The following is a 24,374-nucleotide window of genomic DNA, read 5'->3' on the forward strand; positions in this document are numbered from 1 at the left end:
TTATTATCAAGTGCGACTTATAATCAAGTGCGACTTATAATCAAGTGTGACTTATAATCAAGTGTGACTTATAATCAAGTGCGACTTATAATCAAGTGTGACTTATAATCAAGTGTGACTTATAATCAAGTGCGACTTATAATCAAGTGCGACTTTTAATCAAGTGTGACTTATAATCAAGTGTGACTTATAATCAAGTGTCACTTATAATCTGCTGGAAATCTGCTGTTATCGTCCCGATCTATAAGAAAGGCCAACGCTCTCAGGCTGGCAACTACAGACCAATCTCTCTCCTTCCCGCTGTGTCCAAGGTCTGTGAACGTATTTTCTTTGAGTCTCTGTACTGCCACGTCACCCCAGCGCTTTCACCATCTCAATCCGGTTTCTGCCGTGGAGACTCCACAACTTTCCAACTAACACGTCTAGTACAAGACATCTACACCCAGCGGAACCTCAGGCGGCATGTTGGCATCGTGTTCTTTGACCTAGCGAAAGCTTTCGACACCGTCTGGCATCGTGGTCTGCTTGCAAAGCTAGAGTCCGTCTTCTTGGTACACGGTCCAGCCCTGCAATGGCTCTCATCCTATCTTTCCTGCCGCCACCAGACTGTCAGAGTATCTACCTCCCTATCAGACCCATTACTAGTCGTGTCTGGGGTACCCCAGGGGTCCATACTTGGGCCGCTCCTATTTCTACTGTACGTTAATGACTTGCCAGCCCTTGTACCAAATGTAAGTCTTTTTGCTGACGACACTGCTTTGATGTGCTCCGACAGCTCGGCAGGCAACCTCACGGCCTCCATGCAGTCCGGGGTCAACGCTACAGTAACATGGATGGAAACCTGGAAACTGAAGCCTAACCTCGCCAAAACCGAGGCCATGTTCTTCTCTCCCTCGCCCCCCACTCAACTTCTGTATTTTCCTGGTCTAAATAGTACACCTATTAAAGTTGTTAACGAGCACAAGCACCTGGGCGTTATTCTCGACCGCCAACTCTCCTGGTCTCCACAAGTCCAGTCTGTGTGCAAGCGTGCGAGTGCGTCCTTAGGTATGCTACAACCCCACTGCCAACACTTGAATGATAACTGCAGAAAATTGTTCTTTAAGTCGTACATTTTGCCTATATTTGACTATTGCGATATAGCTTGGTGCGGGTTGTCTCAGACTTTACTCCACAGACTGGAGGTACATCAACGCTTGCTTCTGAAAATTCTGTTTCGAAAAGACCAAACATTTGCCTCCCTTTGTCTTTATAAACTTGCTTCCACGCACCCTCTTCTTGCCCGACATCAGCAGCATCTTTGTATCCTTGTGCAAAAAATCTTCCTAGCCCAAGTCCCGAAACATATTGCCAAGTACAACTGGTTTGTTACCACTAGACCAACACGCAATGCCTTATCACTGCCCCGAGCTAGTTCCTCTCTGTTTTTGAAATCCCCTTTCTTCTCAGCATACTCCCTTTGGTCTAACCTGCCTACTAGCATTAAGACATGCCAGGATATCAGGAAATTCACAGTCCAGCTTTCCACACTGTCTCATCCGAAGTGATCCCATGTATTATTAATGTGCCTCCCTTTCTTTTTCTCTCCCTATCTCCTTTCCCTCTCTGACAGCATCTTTCTTTTTTTTCCCTTTTAGCTTGCCGTGGTTGGCTATCACCTGACCTCTCATGTTTATTGGCAGTCTTCGGACGGGCCAGGAGATGTTGAATAAATAAATAAATAAATAAATAAATCAAGTGTGAGTTATAATCAAGTGTGACTTATAATCAAGTGTGACTTATAATCATGTGCGACTTATTATCAAGTGCGACTTATAATCAAGTGCGACTTATAATTAAACAAACGGCGAGGAGACAACAATTTGATAACCGCAATCAGTAATACAAGCTGGATCGACATTTGTGTACACTGTATTCATGTATTGTAAAACTGTGGAGACAATGTGCAATAAAACGATGAAAAATGTGAAGAAATTGTGTAGAGAAAGAAAGGGATTCAAACAAGTTTTCGTACAACACTCATCAGGAATCGTCGTTGTACTAAAGGACACTGAAACAAAAATTGAACTATTATAGAAAATCTAAGTTAGAGAAATAACACTAAGAGCAACAACAGTGAAATTTACAAGTGTGAATTTTAACAATCAAAGCGAGAAATGAACAAAGGAGAAAGGAAGGGAAGACAACGTGATAACACATAACAGCAGTACATTAAACCTAGAACATTAACGGCCAAGCTTGGCCGCACTAAACACGACACGTTACTTGAACAATTTCAACCCAATTATACTATCTTTCTGTACACACAAATTAGGCTTGTACAGACGCTGATAGATAGCTTCCAACACTTTTAACTGTAGTCCATAACCATGACGACCACGGCACAATACAGTGAACGAAGAGTCGGAATACGCACCGCAACAATCAGGACTAGCCAGCAGATGATTGTACACTGAAGACTTGCTACCACGAAACCTACGCACAACACTAACACTCTCACCGGCACTCTCACCACCACTTCCATCACCGCTCTCCGACTCACTGCTCCCTCCGCCGTCCGTTCCATGCTCCGCTTCCTCTGTACTCTCTCTGTCTCGTCCATCCCGCCTGACCGGGTCCATTGAACTCAACTCGGCCGTCCCCCTGCTATCACGTCCCTCCTTTCGCCCTCGTCCGCTGAGTGCGTAGCTTCTGTTGTAGTTGGCTGTTGATAGTCTTGGTCTTTCAATTATGGGCTTGGATGGTGGATTAGTTGTAGTTGCTGTAGATTGCGTTGTTGGTGTTGGTGAGGGAGTTACTGATATGCAAGGTGGGTCTTTTTGAGTCGGCATTTGTAGTGTTAATGCAGCTGTCAGTGTTGCTCGCGGTCTGCCACTGGCAAGCTCCACCGCCGCAAGAACCGATGGCGGAGGATCAGGAGGAGGCAGTGGGACCGGGACCGCAAGCGGCACCGCCCCAGCCAAAGCCGCCGGGGGCACTGACGAGGGTACCACCGACGGCCAGAGCAAAGGCGGCGACACAAGCCGACCCGATGAGCCACCACGCCCATTCTCCTCCACCACCGTCACCAACGACGGCGGAGCAAGCACAGTCTGAGAGCCAGGATCCGCGGGTTGTGTAGGCAACGGCTGTGTGGTTAATGGTTGTTTTCTAGGTCGCCCTCGCTTCGGTCTTTGTTGTTGTGCGCAAGGTGGAAGTATGTGACGTGGTGTGTGTTGTTTGATGCGTGCGTTCAGGTGCTGAACAGTCCTACCAACATACCGACTAGCGCATTGTCGGCATTCAAAGTTGTAAATAAGATGACTAAGGTGAAGGGCTGGTAGGACATCCTTCCGCACCGTAAACGCACGCATCGTCGTAAAAACTGGCACAAAGTGTACTGCATAGTATGTTCAACGAACAACGGACTTGACTGCACTACAAACTTTAGTCGACTCCTGTCCTTTCCAAGGCAAACATAAATAGACGGGACAACGAGCAGGACCAAACAAAGGAGCCTTAGTAGTTTGTTCGACTTTCAACAACTTCTGCAGCAAAAACTCAGGGTACCCGTTCTTACCGAAAACTGACCGGAGAAAGTCAAGCTCTTCCTGCAGCTTACAGGACGAACAAATACGCTTCGCACGGTCTACAAGGTTACGCACTAAGTTTACTTTATATTGAGACGAACAATAAGAGTCATATACAATGTACTGACCAGTAAACGTCGGCTTACGATAAACGGCTGTCAGAACGTCACTACTCGTTTTTTCCACCAGCACATCCAGAAATGACAACTTGTTGGACTGTTCATGCTCACATGTGAAACGAAGGGCAGGGTGAATACCATTTAACACGTCCAGAAACTCGTTACTACGCTCCTCATTATTAAAATATGTGAATGAGTCGTCCACGAAACGTACATAAAGGTCAGGCCACAATGAATCATCAATCTTCGACTCACAGTAACCGACAAACACGTTTGCCAATACTGGACCAAGGGGCGAACCCATCGCGACACCATCGACTTGTTTGTACATGACATTGTTGAACGAAAACTCAACTCCAGTTGTGACCAGCAACAACAATCGTCTAAACGCACTTTCAGATATCCAAGGAGTGTCAATGTCATCATTACGGTACAAAACATCCATGCAGATGTCAACAGTTTCTTCAATCGGCACATTAGTAAATAAACTGACGACGTCAAACGAACACATGTGTGCGTTGGGTGGTACAGGCTTGTTGCGGAGCTTTTCGACGAAATCAAAACTGTCTTTTACAGTGCGCTTGCAATAGTGGTCCTGCACTGGTTGTAAGTAAATACACAGCCACTTGGAAATAGAATACTGAGGCGAGGCCGTCATAGAAAGGATGGGACGTACTGGACATGTGGGCTTGTGTATTTTTGGTAAGCCATATAGCCTAGGCCGGAGCGTGCCTGTCGGTTTTATGCGATCGAAATCATTGGAGAATATTTCTCCGTCGGCTTTCAGTTTCTTTAGGTAAGCTACTAGTTCTTTTTCTACTTTCTCTGTTCGATCAAAACTTTCAACAAAATGTCGATCCAGCTTGTATTACTGATTGCGGTTATCAACTTATAATTAAGTGCGACTTATAATCAAGTGTGACTTATAATCAAGTGCGACTTATAATCAAGTGTGACTTATAATCAAGTGTGACTTATAATCAAGTGTGACTTGTAATCAAGTGGGACTTATAATCAAGGTGGACTTATAATCAAGTGTGACTTATAATCAAGTGCGACTTATAATCAAGTGTGACTTATAATCAAGTGTGACTTATAATCAAGTGTGACTTATAATGAAGTGCGACTTATAATCAAGTGTGACTTATAATCAAGCGCGACTTATAATCAAGTGTGACTTATAATCAAGTGTGGCTTATAATCAAGTGTGACTTATAATCAAGTGTGACTTATAATCAAGTGCGACTTATAATCAAGTGTGACATATAATCAAGTGCGACCAAGAGTACATAACACCCCAGAGTGTGCAACGCCTGGTCCAGCTCTGCATAGGGTCTTGGTCGAGCGGAATCGGATCTTTGCGTCATAATACCGTACAAATCTGAGAGGAACCCGGGGAGCCGCGGGTACTCTTGGATCAAAAACAATGGTGCCCTGCCTCCAGACCGGCCTTGCACTGGTGTGGAGTGTACGCATGACATCAGAAGATCCGATTCCGCTCGACCAAGACCCTATAGAGAGCTGGATCGGCGTTGCACACTCTGGGGGGTTATGTACTCTTGGTGCGACTTATAATCAAGTGTGCCTTATAATCAAGTGTGACTTATAATCAAGTGCGACTTATAATCAAGTGTGACTTATAATCAAGTGTGACTTATAATCAAGTGCGACTTATAATCAAGTGTGACTTATAATCAAGTGTCACTTATAATCAAGTGTGACTTATAATCAAATGTGACTTATAATCAAGTGTGAATTATAATCAAGTGTGACTTATAATCAAGTGTGACTTTTAATCAAGTGCGACTTATAATCAAGTGTCACTTATAATCAAGTGCGACTTATAATCAAGTGCGACTTATAATCGAGTGCGACTTATTATCAAGTGTGACTTATAATCAAGTGTGACTTATAATCAAGTGTGACTTATAATCAAGTGTGACAATATAATCAATTGCGACTTATAATCAAGTGCGACTTATAATCAAGTGCGACTTATAATCAAGTGCGACTTATAATCAAGTGCGACTTATAATCAAGTGCGACTTATAATCAAGTGCCACTTATAATCAAGTGCCACTTATAATCAAGTGTGACTTATAATCAAGTGCGACTTATAATCATGTGCGACTTATTATCAAGTTTGACTTATAATCAAGTGCGACTTATAATCAAGTGCGACTTATAATCAAGTGCGACTTATAAACTACCTGGCTTTTTTTTGTCTCAGTGACGTGTGGTAAAGCGTTTTTTAGCTCTCAGAAAATCTCGTGGTTGGGCCTTTTAGCCCCACACATGCCTGTTCCGGGATCATGGAGACCACTGATACATTTCGGGAACCAGCTGAAGTCGACCCATGGCGGAAAGTAAGCGCCAGAGACCTGATGGCCCGAACTGTGATATTTCCAGCTCCAAAGGATTTGAAACTCGCCGAGTACGTGAGCTGCCTCGAGCAACACGGAATAGGAGCTGAGCTCATCCTATCTATCCAGGTCAGTTCGGTAGGCCAATGCAGATTAACGTTCACAGATATCCAGCTTGCCCAGTTAGTCGTGAAGAATGGCTTCCATATCAATGGACAACATATCCTTCCAAAATCCTTGACAGAAAACACTCATGTTCAGTTGCACATTCACGATGTTCCTGTGTGGGTGTCGGATGGCGCCATTACAGCCGCACTTGCTCCATACGGTACCGTGCAGGGATCCATCCGCCACGGTAAACTTAAGGTACGGGACAACGTTGTTATTGCAACCGGAGTCCGTTTTGCAACCTTTGTACTGGGGTCGAATAAAGCCGTACCTTCGTACGTGAAATCCAGAGACGGGAAAGGCACTTTCCGCGTACATTATAGTGGCCAAAAGCCCACGTGTCGGATTTGCAGCAAGCCAGAGCACCTTGCCAAGGACTGCCCTGAGGCCCGCAGTACCACTGCCAGTACCGGTAGTACACAGCAGTCACGGCATTCAACGTCACCTACATGTACAGACACTGAACGCACACGTCGACTCCTGTCTGATGTGGTCGCAAACCCAGCCCAGACAGAGCAGCAAAGTAAAGCCCAATCACAATGCCTAACATCCAAGTCTAAGCAGGCTGATCTCCTAGCAGCTGACAAGAGCGACTCCAGCTCCTCTGAGCCTGAAGAGTTGCCTCTTTCTGCTGATACTGAATCATTGGTCGACAATGAAAGCTTATCCAAGCCAGAGAACCAGCAGCTGTCTAACTTGCCCTGCGACTCCGACAGGGAGGCCAAGAAGGCAGACAGCGATGCATGTACAGCCCTAGGCCCACAGCTGGGAGGCCATAACGACGATGATCCTGATTCTGGCGGGTGGGAAGTCAACCGATCCAAGCGTTCACGCCATAGCGTCACACCTGATCGGGACCAGAGTGCCACCACCACTGGATCCAAGCAACGGAAAAAACGGAAACGAAAATCTCCTGAGAGTGGCCAACAAGTCCTGCAGTAAGTCACTTCAGAAACTTACCGCTTTGATACACATTTACCTTTCATTTTTACACCCATGCCTAGTTCTGCCATTCATCACAATACCGTTAAATGTTCACTCAGACTCCTTTGCACCAATGCATTTAGCTTAGGAAACAAGCTAGCTGAGTTCCAGCAAACACTGCACCAGCATAATCCCGACATAGCAGTAGTGACGGAAACAAAGTTTTCCTCTGAAACCGTTCCACCATCCGACTCCACATTCCCTGGCTACACCACCTTCCGGCTGGATCGAACAACACGCGGTGGCGGAGTGGCGGTATGGATCAGATCTACACTCCCAGCCATGGTAATTGATGAGTTATTTTCTCCACATCACGAACTCATTTGGCTACCCATTCAATTGTCCCCTGGACAAAAGATAGTCTTGGGCGCTGCTTACAGGCCAGGTTCGACGGGGCCCAGTGACCTTACGCTCATTAACCATCTTGATGACATCCTTCCCTCTGCTCGTGCACTTGGTGCCAACCTCATACTCGCCGGTGATTTTAACGTGCATAACCGCAATTGGCTCCATAGCTCGAAGACCACACCTGCGGGGGAAGCCCTCGAAGACACATGCACAGCCCACTTTCTCACGCAGCACGTTCAGAGTCCTACTCGCGGGGATAACACACTCGATCTGGTGATGTCCACGTTCAACTCTCCAGTGACCACGCAGATAATGTCCCCTTTTGGTCGATCTGACCACGCTGTAATTCTTTCGGACTTCACAGGTGTTCTTCCTACCCATGAAGCGGCGGTGCAACGAACTGTCTGGCGCTATGAAAAAGCAGACTGGAACCGCCTCCGATCCTTTTTCCGCCAGGTTGATTGGTCAACCGTCATTACTGCCAACCCAGAAACTTCGTGTGAGCACGTTACTGCCACAACCATGAAAGCCGTTTCCCAGTTCGTTCCGTCCAAGACACTGACAGTGAAGTCAACGGATCCGAAATGGTGGACACCTGAGTGTGCAGCCGCCATGAAGGAGAAGGACAAACGCTGGCGCACTTGGAGGAAGCACCCTCACGATTTTGCACTGAAACATGAGTTTACCCGTTCTGTAAACAATGCTATCGCAGTCCTCACTAGATCTAGAGTTTCCAAAGAGAACAGCCTCAGACATAGCTTGTCGAATGGGTCCCTGAAGGAGAAGGAATGGTGGACGAAGCTAAAGTGCGCTTGTGGCGAGGGTCGGAACACTGACATTCCCCTGCTCGTTGATAGTGAAGGTTGCGAGAGGGCCACAAGTTATGAGAAATCGGAGGCTTTCGCACGTTTCTTTTCCCGCAAGTGCAGTGTGCAAGGCCGCGACCTTACCACGATGGACTTACCGGACACAGCATTCGCTGACGCACCTGCACTAACGACAGTCCACTTTCGCCCCGATGCAGTCCACCGGCTTCTAGCTCGCCTGGATGGCTCAAAGGCGACTGGACCCGACGGTATTTCCGCTCGTGTCTTGAAGGAATGTGCCAGAGAACTTGCCAAGCCACTGTGTAAGCTCTTTGCTCTTTGCTTCCAGCACGAAGTCCAGCCACAAATGTGGAAGACTGCCAGCGTGGTTCCAATCCACAAGCGATCTTCACGATCCGCCCTAAGGAATTGCCGTCCAGTTTCACTGCTGAGCATAATCTCTAAGATCATGGAGAGCGTTATCAATCGTCAGCTCATGAATCACCTTGAGCGTTACAAACTCCTGACACCCCACCAGTTCGGGTTTCGTCGCCGCCTCGGGACCTCAGATGCGCTACAGGCTCTACACCACGCCTGGATCACAGCCGTCGGCCGAGGCGGTGCAGCACGTATTCTAGCCGTGGATATTGCCGGAGCATTCGACCGTGTGTCCCATGCTGGCCTCCTCCACAAAGTCCGCCATCTTGGCATTGGCGGCCCCCTGCATACCTGGCTCTCTTCCTACCTAGGTGGACGGTCCATTCAATGCTTGGTGGGCGGCCAAACCTCATCGCTCTATACCATATCAGCAGGAGTTCCCCAAGGGAGCATACTCGGCCCTACACTCTTCCTGATTTACGTGAACGACGCCTCAGAGACCCTGTCACCCGGAGCCCACCTGGAGGCGTACGCCGACGATACTACCTTGTATAGCCTGATATCCCTCGACACATCCCCAGCCGACGCCGCATTGAGCCTCCAGACTTCTGTTGATCGCTTGCATCAGTGGGGCCGCAGATGGCGCATCTCCTTCGAACCGTCGAAGTCCCAAGCCATGACCGCCACTCTCCGCAGAACCCCCATCAATTTGCCTCGCATTGTCTTCGGCGGCACTCCTGTCCTTGAGGAGAAGGCTCTCTCTTTACTTGGAGTAACCTTTGACTCGAAGCTGTCATTCAGCACTCATCTCCGGAAGGTTGCCACTCGAGCCAAACAACGCCTGGGCTTCCTGCGCCGTGCAGCGCACATTCTCTCTCCAGCCGGCCGCACCACAGTATACAAGGCATTTGTTCGACCAGTTATGGAGTATGCCCCCCTCATCTGGATAGGTGCTCCGCCCAGCTACCTGCAACGCCTGGATCATATCCAACGCTGTGCTCTGCGAATCATCGGTCCAGGTGCACTATTACCTAGCCTGGCCATCCGTCGTACTGTTGCCTCGCTTGCCTGCCTATACAAGCTGCATTACCTGCCTGGCCCTCCGCAGCTGCTCTCTGTTTTGCCACTGCGCCATTTCCCCTCATCTAGCCCCAGAACTCGCAGCGAGCATGGTAGCGTCATTGGCCATGACCACCAGCTCCAACACCAGCTGCTTGCATCTGTCCCGCTGGCATTAAAGCGCTCGTTCCCACACTGCAGTATTAGTGACTGGAACTCCCTCCCCGCCGCTCTTCTGTCCCAGCCTCCCCACAGCAAGGGAATGCAAGCATTCAAAACTAATGTTTATCGCCATCTGCGAAGCACAAACTGGCTCTGGGCAGTCGACTCGCTATGATGATGCTCTCGTCGCTCTCCTCTATCCCTATCTATGCACCACAACTGGCTCAGACAACCAACTCGCCATGATCAGCCATGATGATGCTCCTCTCAGTAACAGGCCTTGTAATTTGTTAATAGTCTCACAGTTTCTCCCGCACACTCGCTGGTGTTAACCCTTCCTTTCTTTTCATTTTGCTGACTCGTACAGCTCTATCTTTTGTTTTTGGTGCGTGTTTTTGGCCGTGATGCCGAGACCTCAGGTCGGCAGAGCCATCGATGCCCCACCATCACTGCTGCGTCTTGGTGCAGCCCCTGCTCAATAGTTGTCACGTTCGTCCTAGTCTCAGTATCATTGTCTTTCTTTATTATTTTCGAGCTGGGAATGTGAACATAGTAAAAAAATAATAATAATAATAAATAATAATAATAATCAAGTGCGACTTATAATCAAGTGCGACTTATAATCAAGTGTGACTTATAATCAAGTGTGACTTATAATCAAGTGTGACTTATAATCAAGTGCGACTTATAATCAAGTGTGACTTATAATCAAGTGCGACTTATAATCAAGTGTGACTTATAATCAAGTGTGACTTATAATCAAGTGTGACTTATAATCAAGTGTGACTTATAATCAAGTGTGACTTATAATCAAGTGTGACTTATAATCAAGTGCGACTTATAATCAAGTGTGACTTATAATCAAGTGCGTGTGTGATCGTGTGTATGTGTGTGTTTGTGTGCGAGCGTGCATGTGCGTGTGTGTGTGAGTGTGTGTGTGTGTGTGTGTGTGTGTGTGTGTGTGTGTGTGTGTGTGTGTGTGTGTGTGTGTGTGTGTGTATCAATTCATCAGCCTCGCAAGGTGTTGAATGGTGTAATCCCAGCACAAGTTGCTATGACCACCATAGCTGTTCGCTATCATCGCTTCCGCAAAGGTCAGGCCTGAGGTCTGACGTCTGAGGTCTGAGGTGGTTGTGTGTGTTTGTGTGTGTGTGTGGTGTGTGTGTGTGTGTGTGTGTGTGTGTGGGTGTGGGTGTGGGTGTGTGATGTTATTGTTGAAGTTTATTTAAATGTCTGTGTGTGCATAGCGTCTACATGTATATGTCTTTGTGTTGGTGTTAGTGCGTGCGTGTCAATGTGGGCTGGGTATGTGTGCCTGGGTGGGGTGTTAGCTTTGGTGGTGTGTTAGCTTGAGTGGGGTGTTAGCTTTGGTTGGGTGTTAGCGTGGGTGGGGTGTTAGCGTGGGTGGGGTGTTAGCGTGGGGGGGGTGTTAGCGTGGGGGGGGGGGGGTGTTAGCGTCGGTGGGGTGTTAGCGTTGGTGGGGTTTTTAGCGTGGGCAGGGGGGTGCTTGGGTGGGGTGTTAGCTTGGGTAAGGGTGTTAGCGTGGGTGTGGGTGTGGGTGGTGGTGGTGGGGGGGGGGGGGGGGTGGTGTTCGTGTGGGTGGGGTGTTCGCGTGGGTGGATGCGTGCATCCACATGCAAACGTTTCCAATATTCAAGGTGGAAATGGTCATACTTCAAGTGCTTGTTCCGGTGTCGAAGGTCGATTCCGGGACGTTCGGCGGTGGTACCTTTTTTGGGTACGGTGAATAGGCTGCTCTCAAACTGGTCGGGAGGTGGGCTCACCGGTCGAATTGCACCTTTAGATAAGAGTGCTCTAGTTCCTGGTGTACGGTGGTGCATTTTTTGGTAGGGAACCGCATCTCTGTCGGAGTGAACCTCTGGCAAGGAACGGTGTTTCCGTAGATACGAGGCCATGTGCGAGGGAGGAGACACCACACAGAGTCGTCCACCAACCCCTTAGGGTCGAAGCCCACGCCGCCAGCATTAGCTGTACTACCGCTACCAAGGCAATGCTCGTGGGCAGCCGAGTCGTTGGATAACGGACATGTGCCACTAGGACAGGCAGAGTCACTACCTGACATACCAGAGCTAGTACTATTGCTAGTCCAGGTGGAATCCTGATAATTCGAATATGGCTTAGTTCGAACATACCGCTTAATTAGAAGTTTTTCCAGGACCGATTTCTGTCAATACGATTCCCACATATAATGTTCTGATAACTCGAACCTCGAACTGGATATGTCCGGTTAATTAGAAGTTCCACGGATTCCACTTACGTAGAAAATGTGTGGGATTTGTGCTGATAATTTGAAGTTAGCAAAGTGTAATTCGAAGTTCACTGTACATTGTACTGGTCAGTTCAGTTTGCATGAGCAGGCTGTGCCGGTCAGTTCAGTATCCTTGAAATCTGTGTCTAAGGTCCATAGCGCAACTCTGCGTGACCATGAGAGCATTTTGACATACATGTACATAATTATTGTGTTCTGACCTGTGGCAGCTACATGGCCGTACGGTGTACCATAACAAAACTCATTGACTAACATATTTTGTGAAAATATTATCCTGTAAAAGAATAGGAATGTAAACAACATACCTGTGAAAACGCAACCTTTAATGCTACTAACACAGTCTGTGACTACAATAATCATGACATCAACCCCAAAACATTTCTTGCAGTTTACTTTCGTAGAGTTTGCAACTTTGTGTTCCTCAACACAACTTACTTGCAGCTTTCTTCAAAAATATCCTCAACCTTGGTTCTGTCCTAGATCGTATATACATGCATTCATTGTTTCGTCTCATCATTATGGAGCAGCTTATGCGAAGGCTAGCCAAGCTTGCTTAGCGATGCCAACGCCGAAAAGCCTATAATACAAATAATCATATTGTGTTCTGGGTTCATGTTTGGATAATGGCGCACTAGCCAGTGGCTAGAGCGTGTTAGCGCCGCATGAACACCTGCCAGCTGGCAGCTTGATTACACTAATCAATCACGCAGATTCACGTAGCTAATCAGTAATCTACAGCGCAGCTCCGAAACCGCGCCAAGAGAGGTTGCAGCTCACACCTCGTATTTCTTCCGCTCCAAACTTTTCCCACGTGCCTTGCTTTGAGTGTTGCCTTTGTAAAAGTAGAGTTCGCTGCTGTTGCCTGGCTTTCACAGTTTTGCTCCTTGCTTTTTCTTCAGCTCCTAGCTTTTCCTCGCTGCCTAGCTTTTGCAGTTTTGTCTGTAGCCTCGTAGCTGTTTCTTCTTGAACATCGCATACGATGAGTTCAAATCAGTTGTTGCAGAGATTGCGTGTCGCCGAGCTGCGTGAACAGCTCGAAAAGCGCGGCCTAGACCCATCTGGCACCAAATCGGTCCTGATAAACCGACTCGAGGGAGCCGTAGACGAACGTGAAGACTTCGTTCCTGCTACTGCGGCTTCTGTTGCTGTCACGGAGGACCCGGATAATTCGGGTCGTGACAACTTTCAGCAGGAACTGCGGCGTATGGTGCGCGAAGAAGTATCAGCTGCAATCGGCACAGCGTTGTCGGGAGCACCAGAGGCGGCCTCTCAAACCATGGCAACTGTCACCCTGTCCAATCCTGCACCTTCTATCCCCGGGTTGAGCTCCATTGCATCTGCGCCGGCGGCTAGCAGTACCGAAACCTCGGCAGCAGCTCACCTCCTCGTGCCCAAGTCACTGCAAGATCGCATCGTGAAAGGTGAGTTCATTGAGCTGAACTTACTGTTGCCAGAGGGGCTAAGCAATTTTGTCTCTCAACCTGAATCCCGCTCGTTCGAGCTTCGAACCCCCAATCAGTCTGGGGGAAGTAAGCAGTCGCTGGAACTGGTTGAAACCAGCGACGGTCGCCAAGTCAAACGGCGAGTACACGACATCGCAACATGGCTAGAGGCATGGACCTTGTACACGGGGGTTGTCTGTACTCACGCACCACACCGTCTCCACGAATTGTTGGCGTACCAGTCCATCATCCTCAAAGCCAACCGCCAGTATCTGCCAGCTGCTTGGTTCAGCTATGACCAGCAACTTCGGTTGTCAGCCTCGCTCCAGCCAGGCAAGCGCCTTGACATTATCGACAACAATCTGTGGCAGCTATCCGTCACAGGTAAGGCCAGACCAGCATGTCCAGTATGCCACACTGTGCACCCTCCGTCCAGTCAGTGTCCTTTTCGTCCGAACAGAAGCCCCCAGCAGTATCAGCACGGGTCCACGCTCACCCGTTCTGAGAGCGGCCGAATCATCTGCCGTAACTTTAACTCCGGCCAGTGCCAGCACAAGTCGTCCTGCCGCTTCCACCATGTCTGCAACACATGCGGCGGCAACCATTCCCGCCAACAGTGCCCCAAGGCTGGGACCAAATCCCGAACCACTTCTCAGTAAGGTCCGCACCTCCGATAGTTTGCCTTCAGCCAGTACTCTCCACGCTTCCACATTCCGCTCACCTTTGCATGTTACCCGCTTTTCTTCCTTGCTATCTACCCACCCAGACCCACAGTTTTCACCATATGTTCTGCATGGCTTGCATCATGGCTTCGATATTGGCTTTTCAGGTGATCGTACTGTTAACGTTAATTCTCCTAATCTCCCTTCCGCTGAACACGCTCAGTTTATATCAGACCAGTTAGCTGCCTCCTGTAGTCGAAGGGAAACTGCTGGCCCCTTCACTTCACCCCCTTTCTCGCATATGCATTGCTCGGGCGTCGGTGCAGTGCCAAAGAAAAACGGCAAAATGCGCATGATCCACACCACCTGTCTAGCCCACTCGGGACGGCATACCTACTGATATATTCTCGCTGCAATATGTTACTATTGATGATGCCATCAATATGATTATGTCTTTACCCCCTCCAGTTTACCTGTCAAAACTGGATGTCAAGAGCGCCTTCAGGCAGATCCCAGTACGCATCGAAGATTTCCCGCTGCTTGGTATTTTTTGGCAAGGCCGTTACTATTATGAACAAGTGCTCCCTTTTGGTTTGCGCTCTCGTCCCTTCATTTTCAACACCGTTGCTGATGCTATTGAATGGATCATAAAGCATCATTTCTCCATAAGTGATCTTTTGCATTACTTAGATGACTTTCTGAACGCCGTTTCTAGCCTTTCTGTTGCTAACCGCCAGCTGGCTATCTTGCTCCGCGCATTCATGCTCTTAGGCGTACCCCTAGCCCCAGACAAGATAGAAGGCCCTGCTCAGTGTCTTACATTTCTTGGAATAGAGTTGGACTGCGTTTCCAAGCAAGCCAGGCTCCCATCCGACAAACTGACTGAGCTCAGATCTCTGCTTACTGCCACCCTCCAGCGTAAGTCTATTTCTCAGCGCAGCCTCGAGTCCCTTTTGGGGAAGCTCTCCTTTGCAGCACGGGTGGTCACCCCAGGGCGCACATTTCTTCGACGGCTCTGGTCGGTGTGCAGCAGGTATCAAGAGCCCCACTACAAGATAGTACTGGACTCTGCTGCTATGGAAGATATCAGGTGGTGGCAGCACCTGCTGCAACACTGGAACGGTAAATCGTTCTTCTTGCACCCCAACTGGACTCCATCGCCAGATCTACAACTCTATACAGACGCAAGCGGTTCACGTGGCTGGGGAGCCTACAACAACGGCCGGTGAATCAACGGCGCTTGGACCCGAGAAGAAGTGGAGAGAGACATCACTTGGAAGGAGCTGTATGCCCTGCTAGTCGCTTGCGCCACTTGGGGCCATGCTTGGGCAAAGCTCCGTATCCTTATTCACTGCGACAATGCTGCAGTCGTGGACTGTGTAAAGTCGTGCAGTAGCAAATCAGCCCCAGTGATGCAACTACTCCGCGGACTTTTCTTTGTCTGCGCCAAACATAACTTTACCATTTCGGCCATCCATATTGCAGGGAACAAGAACCTGATTGCTGATTCTCTGTCACGCTTCTCTATGCAGGCATTTCGGCGGCTCGCTCCCAGCGCCAAGAACCTGCCGGACAACGTGATATGGCCCCAGTACATGGGGAAGTAAGCTACTACGCTGCATGCGCCATTGCCCCGAACACACGGCGCACCTATTCGACCGGTGAGAGCAGATATAGTGCTTACTGCCAGTTGTGCCTCTGGAAACCCTTCCCAGCTACTGACTATCAGCTAAGTTGCTTTGCCGCATTCCTCGCTCGCTCAGTAAGACCATGTACTATCTCTGTGTACCTCAGTGCGGTGCGCAACGCCCAAATTGAACAAGGCTTGGGTGATCCCCTGGAAGATGCCTGGCTGCTGAAACGAGTAGTAAAGGGCATTGGACGGTGCCATGGCACAGCTGTTATCACACCTCGCCTTCCTATTACCATGCCTGTGCTCCGCAAAATAATGGATGCGTGCCAGTTGACGGAACTACTCAACCGACATGACCGTCTGCTGTACCAAGCATGTATGCTGCTTGCATTTTACGGCTTCCTTCGCTGTTCCGAGTTTACAGGGGAGACTCGGAGGACTGATGCTCGACTCGCAGACGGCAACATGCAGCTGTTCCTGCCAAAGTCAAAAACAGATCCACTGGGCAGTGGGGTCACAGTGTTCGTTGGCCGAGCCACGCAACCGTACTGCCCCGTAGCAGCGATGACAGCATACCTGCTCACTACCCGCCATCATCCATCCACTGGGCCACTGTTTGTGCTCTCAGATGGACAGAAGCTTACTCGTGCGGCATTTACCACCACTGTACGTTCATTGCTGGCAGCATCTGGCGTGCCAAACCTGCACCTGTATTCCGGGCACTCGTTCCGCATTGGTGCTGCTACGACAGCCGCAATGGCCGGTGTGCCCGACTCTCTGATCCGCGCCGCTGGAAGAGTGATGTATGTTTGCGGTACATGCGTATGCCAGCATCCCTTAAAGGGGAAGTGCATCGATTTTTCAAGTAGGGCTCAGATGAAAGACAATTGGATATCGGTTCCGATGGTATATCTCTCGCTTGCGTACGGCAAGGGAAACTTACAATATCGCCGATTTCCTGATCCCGTTTCCATGGCGACTACAGGTGATGACGCACATTCTGCTTAGCTCCGTGAGAGAGAAGGTCGATCACTGCAGAATTGTGTCATTTTCAGTTGTCTTCTTGTATTCACGAAGTGAAAGAAGTACTGTGTTCAATGCTGTTAGTGCCGTGAACTGTTTATTAGTAGTCCTCTCCGTTGTGTACTGGGACGTGACACCGACAGGGGAAAGCTGGAGTGCGGAGACGTTAGCTGGCAAGCGAAAATCGTGACGAACCAAGTGCTGAAATCTTGGTTGGGACAAATGAAACGTTCAGCATTTACCTCAACCAAGGACCATGCCGTTTGCTCTTTCCACTTCCTGAAGATGGATGCGCTGCCTGCTGGAGACTCTCCTATCTCTCGTAACATCTTCTGAAGCCAGGTGAGACGACGAGTAGCGGAGATTAGCGAACGAAATAATGTCGTATGTTTTGAAATTTTGCTGCTCAGGAGAGATGGCATTATATGAACTTAGTCCATGTGAACTCAATCAGCCCATGAACTAACCCATGAACAAATGCTTTCCTTGCAGACGTGCATGTGTCTATCCAATCTACACGTAGAGATCATTCCATGCCCTCAGTGAATGGCCTATTTATATATTATTTGTCCATACACTTCATCTGCATGTTGTCTCTATGGAGAAGGATATTGTTCATTTCATATGAAGAAGTTCGGGCAATAGATGCTTTCCTCTGGTACAATTCTGTTGACCTGATGTTCTTTCTAGCTTCATGGGTAGCTTAGGTGAGGTACCATCACCATCATGTTTACATGAGGGTCAAACACTGCACCGTTCTTTGTTGTGACATGACGCAAGTTATTGTAAGTGCTCGCAGACTCCATACATTCCAGCAACACCTAGCATGGTTTTCCGTCAACGTTGTGGGTGAACAAATTCCTGTCCAACATAATTATATTTATACAGACATGCCAGCACACACCATGCGCCATACACACACTTGCCCTGCCCCGTCGAGTCACAGCCACGTGGGCCCGGAGGGGCAGTGGAGAGAGAATGGGAGAACGCCGCCCCATGGCGCCCGGGACACAAAAACAAGAGTTTGTCCGGCTACATAGGGAGCAACACACATAAATACACCACACACACACACACACACACACACACACACACACACACACACACAAAATGAGAGTTCGGGTCATCTGCCACGAGACTGACGTACGGCCGGGGAGAGCTTCAGCAGCGGTGTCTATTCCTGCCCTGGACCGAACGGAAGCAGCGGTCGCGGGACACACAGTATTCACCACAACACGGCTCCACTGTCGTTGGGGGCTGAGCCACACACTTGTGACGGGCAAGAACGCCACAGCGATCACACTGGCATGCTCCACGCTGCTCCTGCACACACTCTCTCTCTCTCTCACACACACACACACTCACACACACACACACACACGCATACACACACGTGCGCACATACTGCAAGAAAGAAAGAGAGCATGAGTGTCAGATTCTTGCATAGGAAGTGTTTATCAGCACACACTTATACATGCACATGCAGGCACTCAACGACCAACTATGCACCATGCCGTATGTTCGTCAAACATAAGATTGCAATACCAAAGAACAACATAAACAAGATCACATACTTCGTTCTCCTCCAAGTGTGTCCTCCCCAGCCATTTCCCTAGGCGGAATGTAGCCTACGAAATGGTTTCTCTAGACTAGGAGAAGATGCTTGGTATTCGCCATCTCTCCTGAGAAATGTTCCAGCAAAAATTTCAAAACATACGACATTATTTCGTTCGCTAATCTCCGCTACTCGTCGTCTCACCTGGCTTCAGAAGATGTTACGAGAGATAGGAGAGTCTCCAGCAGGCAGCGCATCCATCTTCAGGAAGTGGAAAGAGCAAACGGCATGGTCCTTGGTTGAGGTAAATGCTGAACGTTTGATTTGTCCCAACCAAGATTTCAGCACTTGGTTCGTCACGATTTTCGCTTGCCAGCTAACGTCTCCGCACTCCAGCTTTCCCCTGTCGGTGTCTACTACTAATAAACAGTTCACGGCACTAACAGCATTGAACACAGTACTTCTTTCACTTCGTGAATACAAGAAGACAACTGAAAATGACACAATTCTGCAGTGATTGACCTTCTCTCTCACGGAGCTAAGCAGAATGTGCGTCATCACCTGTAGTCGCCATGGAAACGGGATCAGGAAATCGGCGATATGGCAAGCTTCCCTTGCCGTACGCAAGCGAGAGATATACCATCGGAACCTAATAGCAAAGTCACACCTTAGTGGATCCAAAATAGAAATCTGATGTCAATTTACTACTCCCAGGACGTTTTTGACGTCATCACTTTCAAGCCCTATCAGGGCTTGAAAGTGATGACGTCAAAAACGTCCTGGGAGTAGTAAATTGACATCAGATTTCTATTTTGGATCCACTAAGGTGTGACTTTGCTATTGCCTCAGTATGTGGGTGCATAGCAACCCACTCATGTCGTATGCAGGTGCAACTTTTACTTCGCCACCAGTTGTCACCCCGCCCCCACTAGCCAAATCAGTCAGTTTCACTTGCAACATCACCTTGCTGTGAGTGAGACCGCTTGAAATGTGCTTGGATCCATACAAAAACTGGATCCAGGTGGATCCAGTTTTCGAATTTTTCAAATTGTTGCTATGCCATTGCTATGGAGTGACGTAGCACTTTCAAGCCCTAATTCATCTGAGCCCTACTTGAAAAATCGATGCACTTCCCCTTTAAGTACAGTGTGTCGTCACAGCTTGCAAAGGTTAGCCATTTGGTCTGAATTTTGGGCTAGCAATTCTAAATATTTACGTGGTGTGCTGGATTCGCGGATGTTCGCTCACAACTGGTTTGCCCTGTTTGCTTGCTTGCGACTCAGTTGCAGAGTCATTGCCTGTTCGCGACTCAGCAGAGTCTTTTCGCGTTGCGACTCATTTGCCGAGTCACGTGACATTGCACCAGTTGTTCGAATCCAGCACTCCACCTATCCAATTTAACTCAACCAGACTATTCTGTGTGTGCTCGTTCATGCGTGTGGGTCCGCATGCACCCGCATGGACATGTCCGGCTGTGTGAAGCACGGGCTAATTAGAATGTCCGGATAATTAGAAGTTTTTTCTGGCATTTCGAGGTTCGAATTATCAGGATTTCATCTGTACTAGTTGTATCCCGGTGTGGCGTGGAGAAACGGTGCGACTCGGTGCCGTCTGGGTGACCAACGTGGCCCCCGCACACTCAAACGGGCCCCGTGTGTAGCACGCGAGCGTGACACAGACCGAGATCTAGATCTATGTGTACGTAAAGTGTGTACGTGTATGTGTACGTGTATGTGTACGTGTATGTGTATGTGTAGCAACAGCCGATCTACTTCTTGTACGTTCATGTGAAGCAGAACGAAGGGGAGATCGTGAGTGAGATCGAGAGTGAGATCTGCATCTGTTCCGTGAGCATGATCCAGAGCTAGATGTAGACCGAGCATGTAAATCACGTCACACACATATATCAGTGAAGTCACCCCTAATACGGTCCCGGCAGCCATGGCTGCAATGGAGGTCCGTGGAAAAACCGAGGCTGGCAGAACGACGTTCGGCCAAAGAAACAAAACGAAAAGGCTTCCCACCATCCACCCGAGGGTCAGGGTCCCCTTCCCTGGTGGAAGACTTCCGAGCCTCCTCCCTTTCTTGATCGCCAGAGGCTGCAGTGGTGCCGCGACCAGTTTCTATTATGCTCGTGGGTGCGGGATAGAACACAATCATTAGCCAGCCAGATGACTCGGACAACCCCGCCCCCCCCCCCCCACACACACACATGGATGCATAATACTATCCACAAGAGTGTGTGCTGTGCCGGTATAACAGGAGCCAGGTAAAAACCTTTCTCCGTCATACCACACACAATGTTAACCCATGCACAATGCCAGTGATTGACATTCATGTGAATCACTCCACGTGTTCTTCACAAACAAACATACAGTCTGCATACCGGTGCACTGCACACAGCCAACTGTCAGTGTAATTCAGGAAACACAGAAGAGACAAGGAAATGGAGTGAAAACATCGTGTCAGTACAAGACACTCAAAATAATATTTTTGTATTGCAGGCAGTGTTATCAGCATGGCAGCGCTCAAGAATTGAGAAAAGATTGAAAAGTTTTTGAAAATTATCTGCTATATAGACAGGCACCACTGGCAAGGAAAGCGCATACGGTCAACTCCGTGTTTGGCCTGGGCAAGAGGAAAATGGGCTTTGCACTGCCCCGTTATAGGCAAGCAGATAACTGTAGCGGCTGGAAAATCAAGTTTTGTACAAGAATAGAACACAGTGCTCACGGCCAGAGAGAATCTGTGCCGGGGCTGGTGCTGGCTATAACCATGGCAACTGTACAGTGTCATAGTAGCAACCAACGCCCTATTACCAGAGTTAAATCTCCTGGAGAGCACATTCAGGATCATCTACCAGCGGCTGGAGCTCGGACACCAACCTGCTGTTATCCCCATACTCTGGAGTGAAGAAGAGCGTACTAAGCTGGCTACACTGGCGAACAGCCTGTACGAACCGGGCTAGTACACGTCGTTCCTCCGATCTAGGACCATACGTGAAGGTGTATCCGTTGACATACAGTATTACCAGGTTCCTGTTAGAATGGAGAATTTCCAGAATGGACGTCAGCGGCACATCAGCACCGAGCTCACTGAATAACTGGGGAAGTGAAACAAGCCGCAAATTCCTACATGAACTCAGCGCTCGGCAGACCAAAGCAAAGCCGTCAATGCCGACTTCATCCTCATCTAAATACACTTGCTCCAGGCTGGACGATGCGCACAAAATGGCTGATGAAAAGACATTACCATCGGTACAGCGATTCCCATGCAAAGAGAGCACACGTACATGTGTGTAGTGTGCCAAGCCATTAAGAATGCAGCGCATAGCAGTGCTGGATAAGAAACACCAACCAAGGCGCACTTCCTGCACGTCCACACAAAAATGGGTTGTGAGGAAATGAGCAATGGCAGTGCAATCTAACAGGCTGAGGCTCACACCACTAAAATTCAGAGAAAAGACCTGAGAGAAGAATGAACAATGGCCATTACAAGATGACGTACCTTGATACTGGCAGTGCTCTAGATAAGCTACTAACAAATCAGCTAGGCAACGGCGTTCTCCCTCGTCACTGAAAGCAGGTGTAGGAGGCCGTATGGGTGCAGCAGTAGCAGCCGGGGCAGCTCCAGGTGCCGATGGTGTCGATATCTCCGATGTTGCGCTTGTCATCGAATGCTGCTCACAATGCGATGCAGTCCCGGGATCCACTTTACGTACAGCCGACAGGAACACCTCTGCACTCGCCTCCGCTGCCTCGTTCTTCCATACGCTTACAAGAGTATCCAGGTACAAGTCGTCCGTCAACTCCCTGCCTCGTGGCAGAGCATTGTCGACACGCTGACGACCACGTCCTTGCCCGGCGGTGCCAACCAGCAGCTGATCGGCGAGCTCTTTCATCTTTTCAACTGACAGCGTCGATTTCAGCACCGCATGGATACGGTCCACGTCGTTGCTTTGCTTGGTTGGCTGAGAACGGCTCACAATGTCGTCGAGCAGGCGTGTATCAGTCTGGCTGCATGCACGTTGTGTACGGCCGCCGTCGCAGAATATCCGCCACAGATGCTCCATGATGGCGACTGCGGGCTTTGGCGGTGTGAGCGCGATCAGGAAACGCCAGAACATGGTCATGTGACCGCTGTAATGGCCGACTCTCCTCACCAGCCACGCAGCGTCGTTCTCGTCGTTCAGCATCTCGCTAGACACGTACCAGGCCGCCAAGAACTCCTGAATGGACAAGTGAGCAAATCGATATTGCCGGTCTTCTGTTGAGCTGGTGCTCTTGTAAGCCATCAGCAATCCTAATTCAATTGCAGGCGCGCTGAGTTGTGCCGAAATGACATCCTCCTCGTTGAACACCATCTTTTGCTGAGCTAGCATAGAGAGTGCAAAACCGGAAAGCTCCTTCAACACTTCAACTTCGTCCGTCTTGATGGCGGAAAGCGTCTTGTAGCGTTTGCCCGCACGTCGTTCCATGACACGGCGGACAAGCAACTCGTACAGTCCTGTACTGGATTCCGGCAATTTACTACCGTCTCTGTCGTCCATGAACAATTCACAAGCCAGCGCAGCAAACAGAGGTGTACCCATTAGCGACATTGTGCCCTCTTGTGAGCGGAGCTGCTCCAGCATAGCCTCGCCTTCCACACCGCCCACCACTTTCTTCACATACGTTGCAACGTTGTCTGGTGAGAATCCAACCACCTCCACTTGCTGTTGATACTCTCCACACTGAGACAGGGTATGAGCATCAGTACATGGTCGAGACGTCACCACCACATGCATATCACCACTACGCCTTCTCAACAGTAGATCACGCATGTATTCACTGCAGTTCTCCAACTTGCACTCATCCAGCCCGTCTAGCACAATGCAAAGACGGGACTGGTTGCTGCGAAAGAACCGGGACATCTCCAGCAGCTCATCTGTCTCCACATCCAGACTGGAGAATCGACGTGCCAGCAAGTCGCACAAGCTCGTAGCAGCTTGCACCTCGGCACGTCGTAATTCCACTGCCAATACCAGATCAAACTTTCCACGCCACAGCTCACCTTTAGACCAGAGGTATTCCAGCATGATCAGAAAGATCGTGGATTTGCCACAGCCAGCGCTTCCATACGCTAGGACATTATTCTTGTTCTCTTCCACGGGTTTCTTGGCAGGCGGCTCCAGTAAACCCGAATCAGCTACCTCATGGGCACAGCCCGGGCGTGGCGCGGCCCCCTGATTGCAAGACCGCTCGCTGGTAGCGGAGAAAATATCTTCCAGTTCAATGCCACGCTCGGCCGTAGCGACCCTTCGCGGCTGAGCCTCGGAGAACATTTTCAACTGGCGTGCTCGTTCAGAACCAGACGAAAAGAACGATGACTCGTTACTGAAAAGCTTGGAAAGTTCGTCCTTTGTCAGCAACGTCAAGTTCACAAAAATGTCTTTCAATGGGATTTTGGCATCGCTGGCAAGTCCACCGCTAATCTGAATGCCAGCCTTCTCAACTGCCTTAGCCAGCAAATCACGGGCAGTTCGGACCGAAGCTGGCAACTTCTGCTCGTCGGACGCCATGGGTCACCGACTAGTTTGTGTCCAAGTAGCTGCAAGGAGCACCAGGCAACAACGTTGTGCAAGGAGACGCTACAAGTATTTTTACTTTGCCTGCGTGATAGATGATTGTACGAATCCTGGGTGGTCGGTGTGCGAGGAGGTGACGGTACGTGTTTAGCTCAGAACTATCCTCGGACTTTGTAGTTGTTGCGTTGTTTTTCCACCGCTACAAATCATGTATTTTGTGAAGTCCTGTTGTAATGCTATGGTGGTA

At 49.1% G+C, this 24,374-nt stretch overlaps 2 protein-coding genes across 2 annotated transcripts; one reads left to right on the forward strand and one right to left on the reverse strand.

Annotated features, from left to right (window-relative positions):
* Positions 1–13,225: 13,225 nt before the first annotated feature.
* Positions 13,226–20,429, forward strand: LOC135827177 (uncharacterized). Its single transcript, XM_065339704.1, has 3 exons — positions 13,226–13,667; positions 15,883–16,781; positions 20,319–20,429. The coding sequence occupies exons 1-3, from the start codon at positions 13,226–13,228 to the stop codon at positions 20,427–20,429; spliced, it is 1,452 nt and encodes a 483-aa protein (XP_065195776.1).
* A 956-nt stretch (positions 20,430–21,385) lies between these two features.
* On the reverse strand, positions 21,386–24,121 carry LOC135827178 (NACHT, LRR and PYD domains-containing protein 3-like). The gene has a single exon (XM_065339705.1). It carries the CDS (start codon positions 24,119–24,121, stop codon positions 21,386–21,388), a length of 2,736 nt encoding a protein of 911 aa, XP_065195777.1.
* Positions 24,122–24,374: the final 253 nt, after the last annotated feature.

This window comes from Sycon ciliatum, chromosome 11 (genome assembly GCF_964019385.1).
Source record: "Sycon ciliatum chromosome 11, ocSycCili1.1, whole genome shotgun sequence".
In the NCBI taxonomy this organism is placed as follows: Eukaryota; Metazoa; Porifera; class Calcarea; order Leucosolenida; family Sycettidae; genus Sycon; species Sycon ciliatum.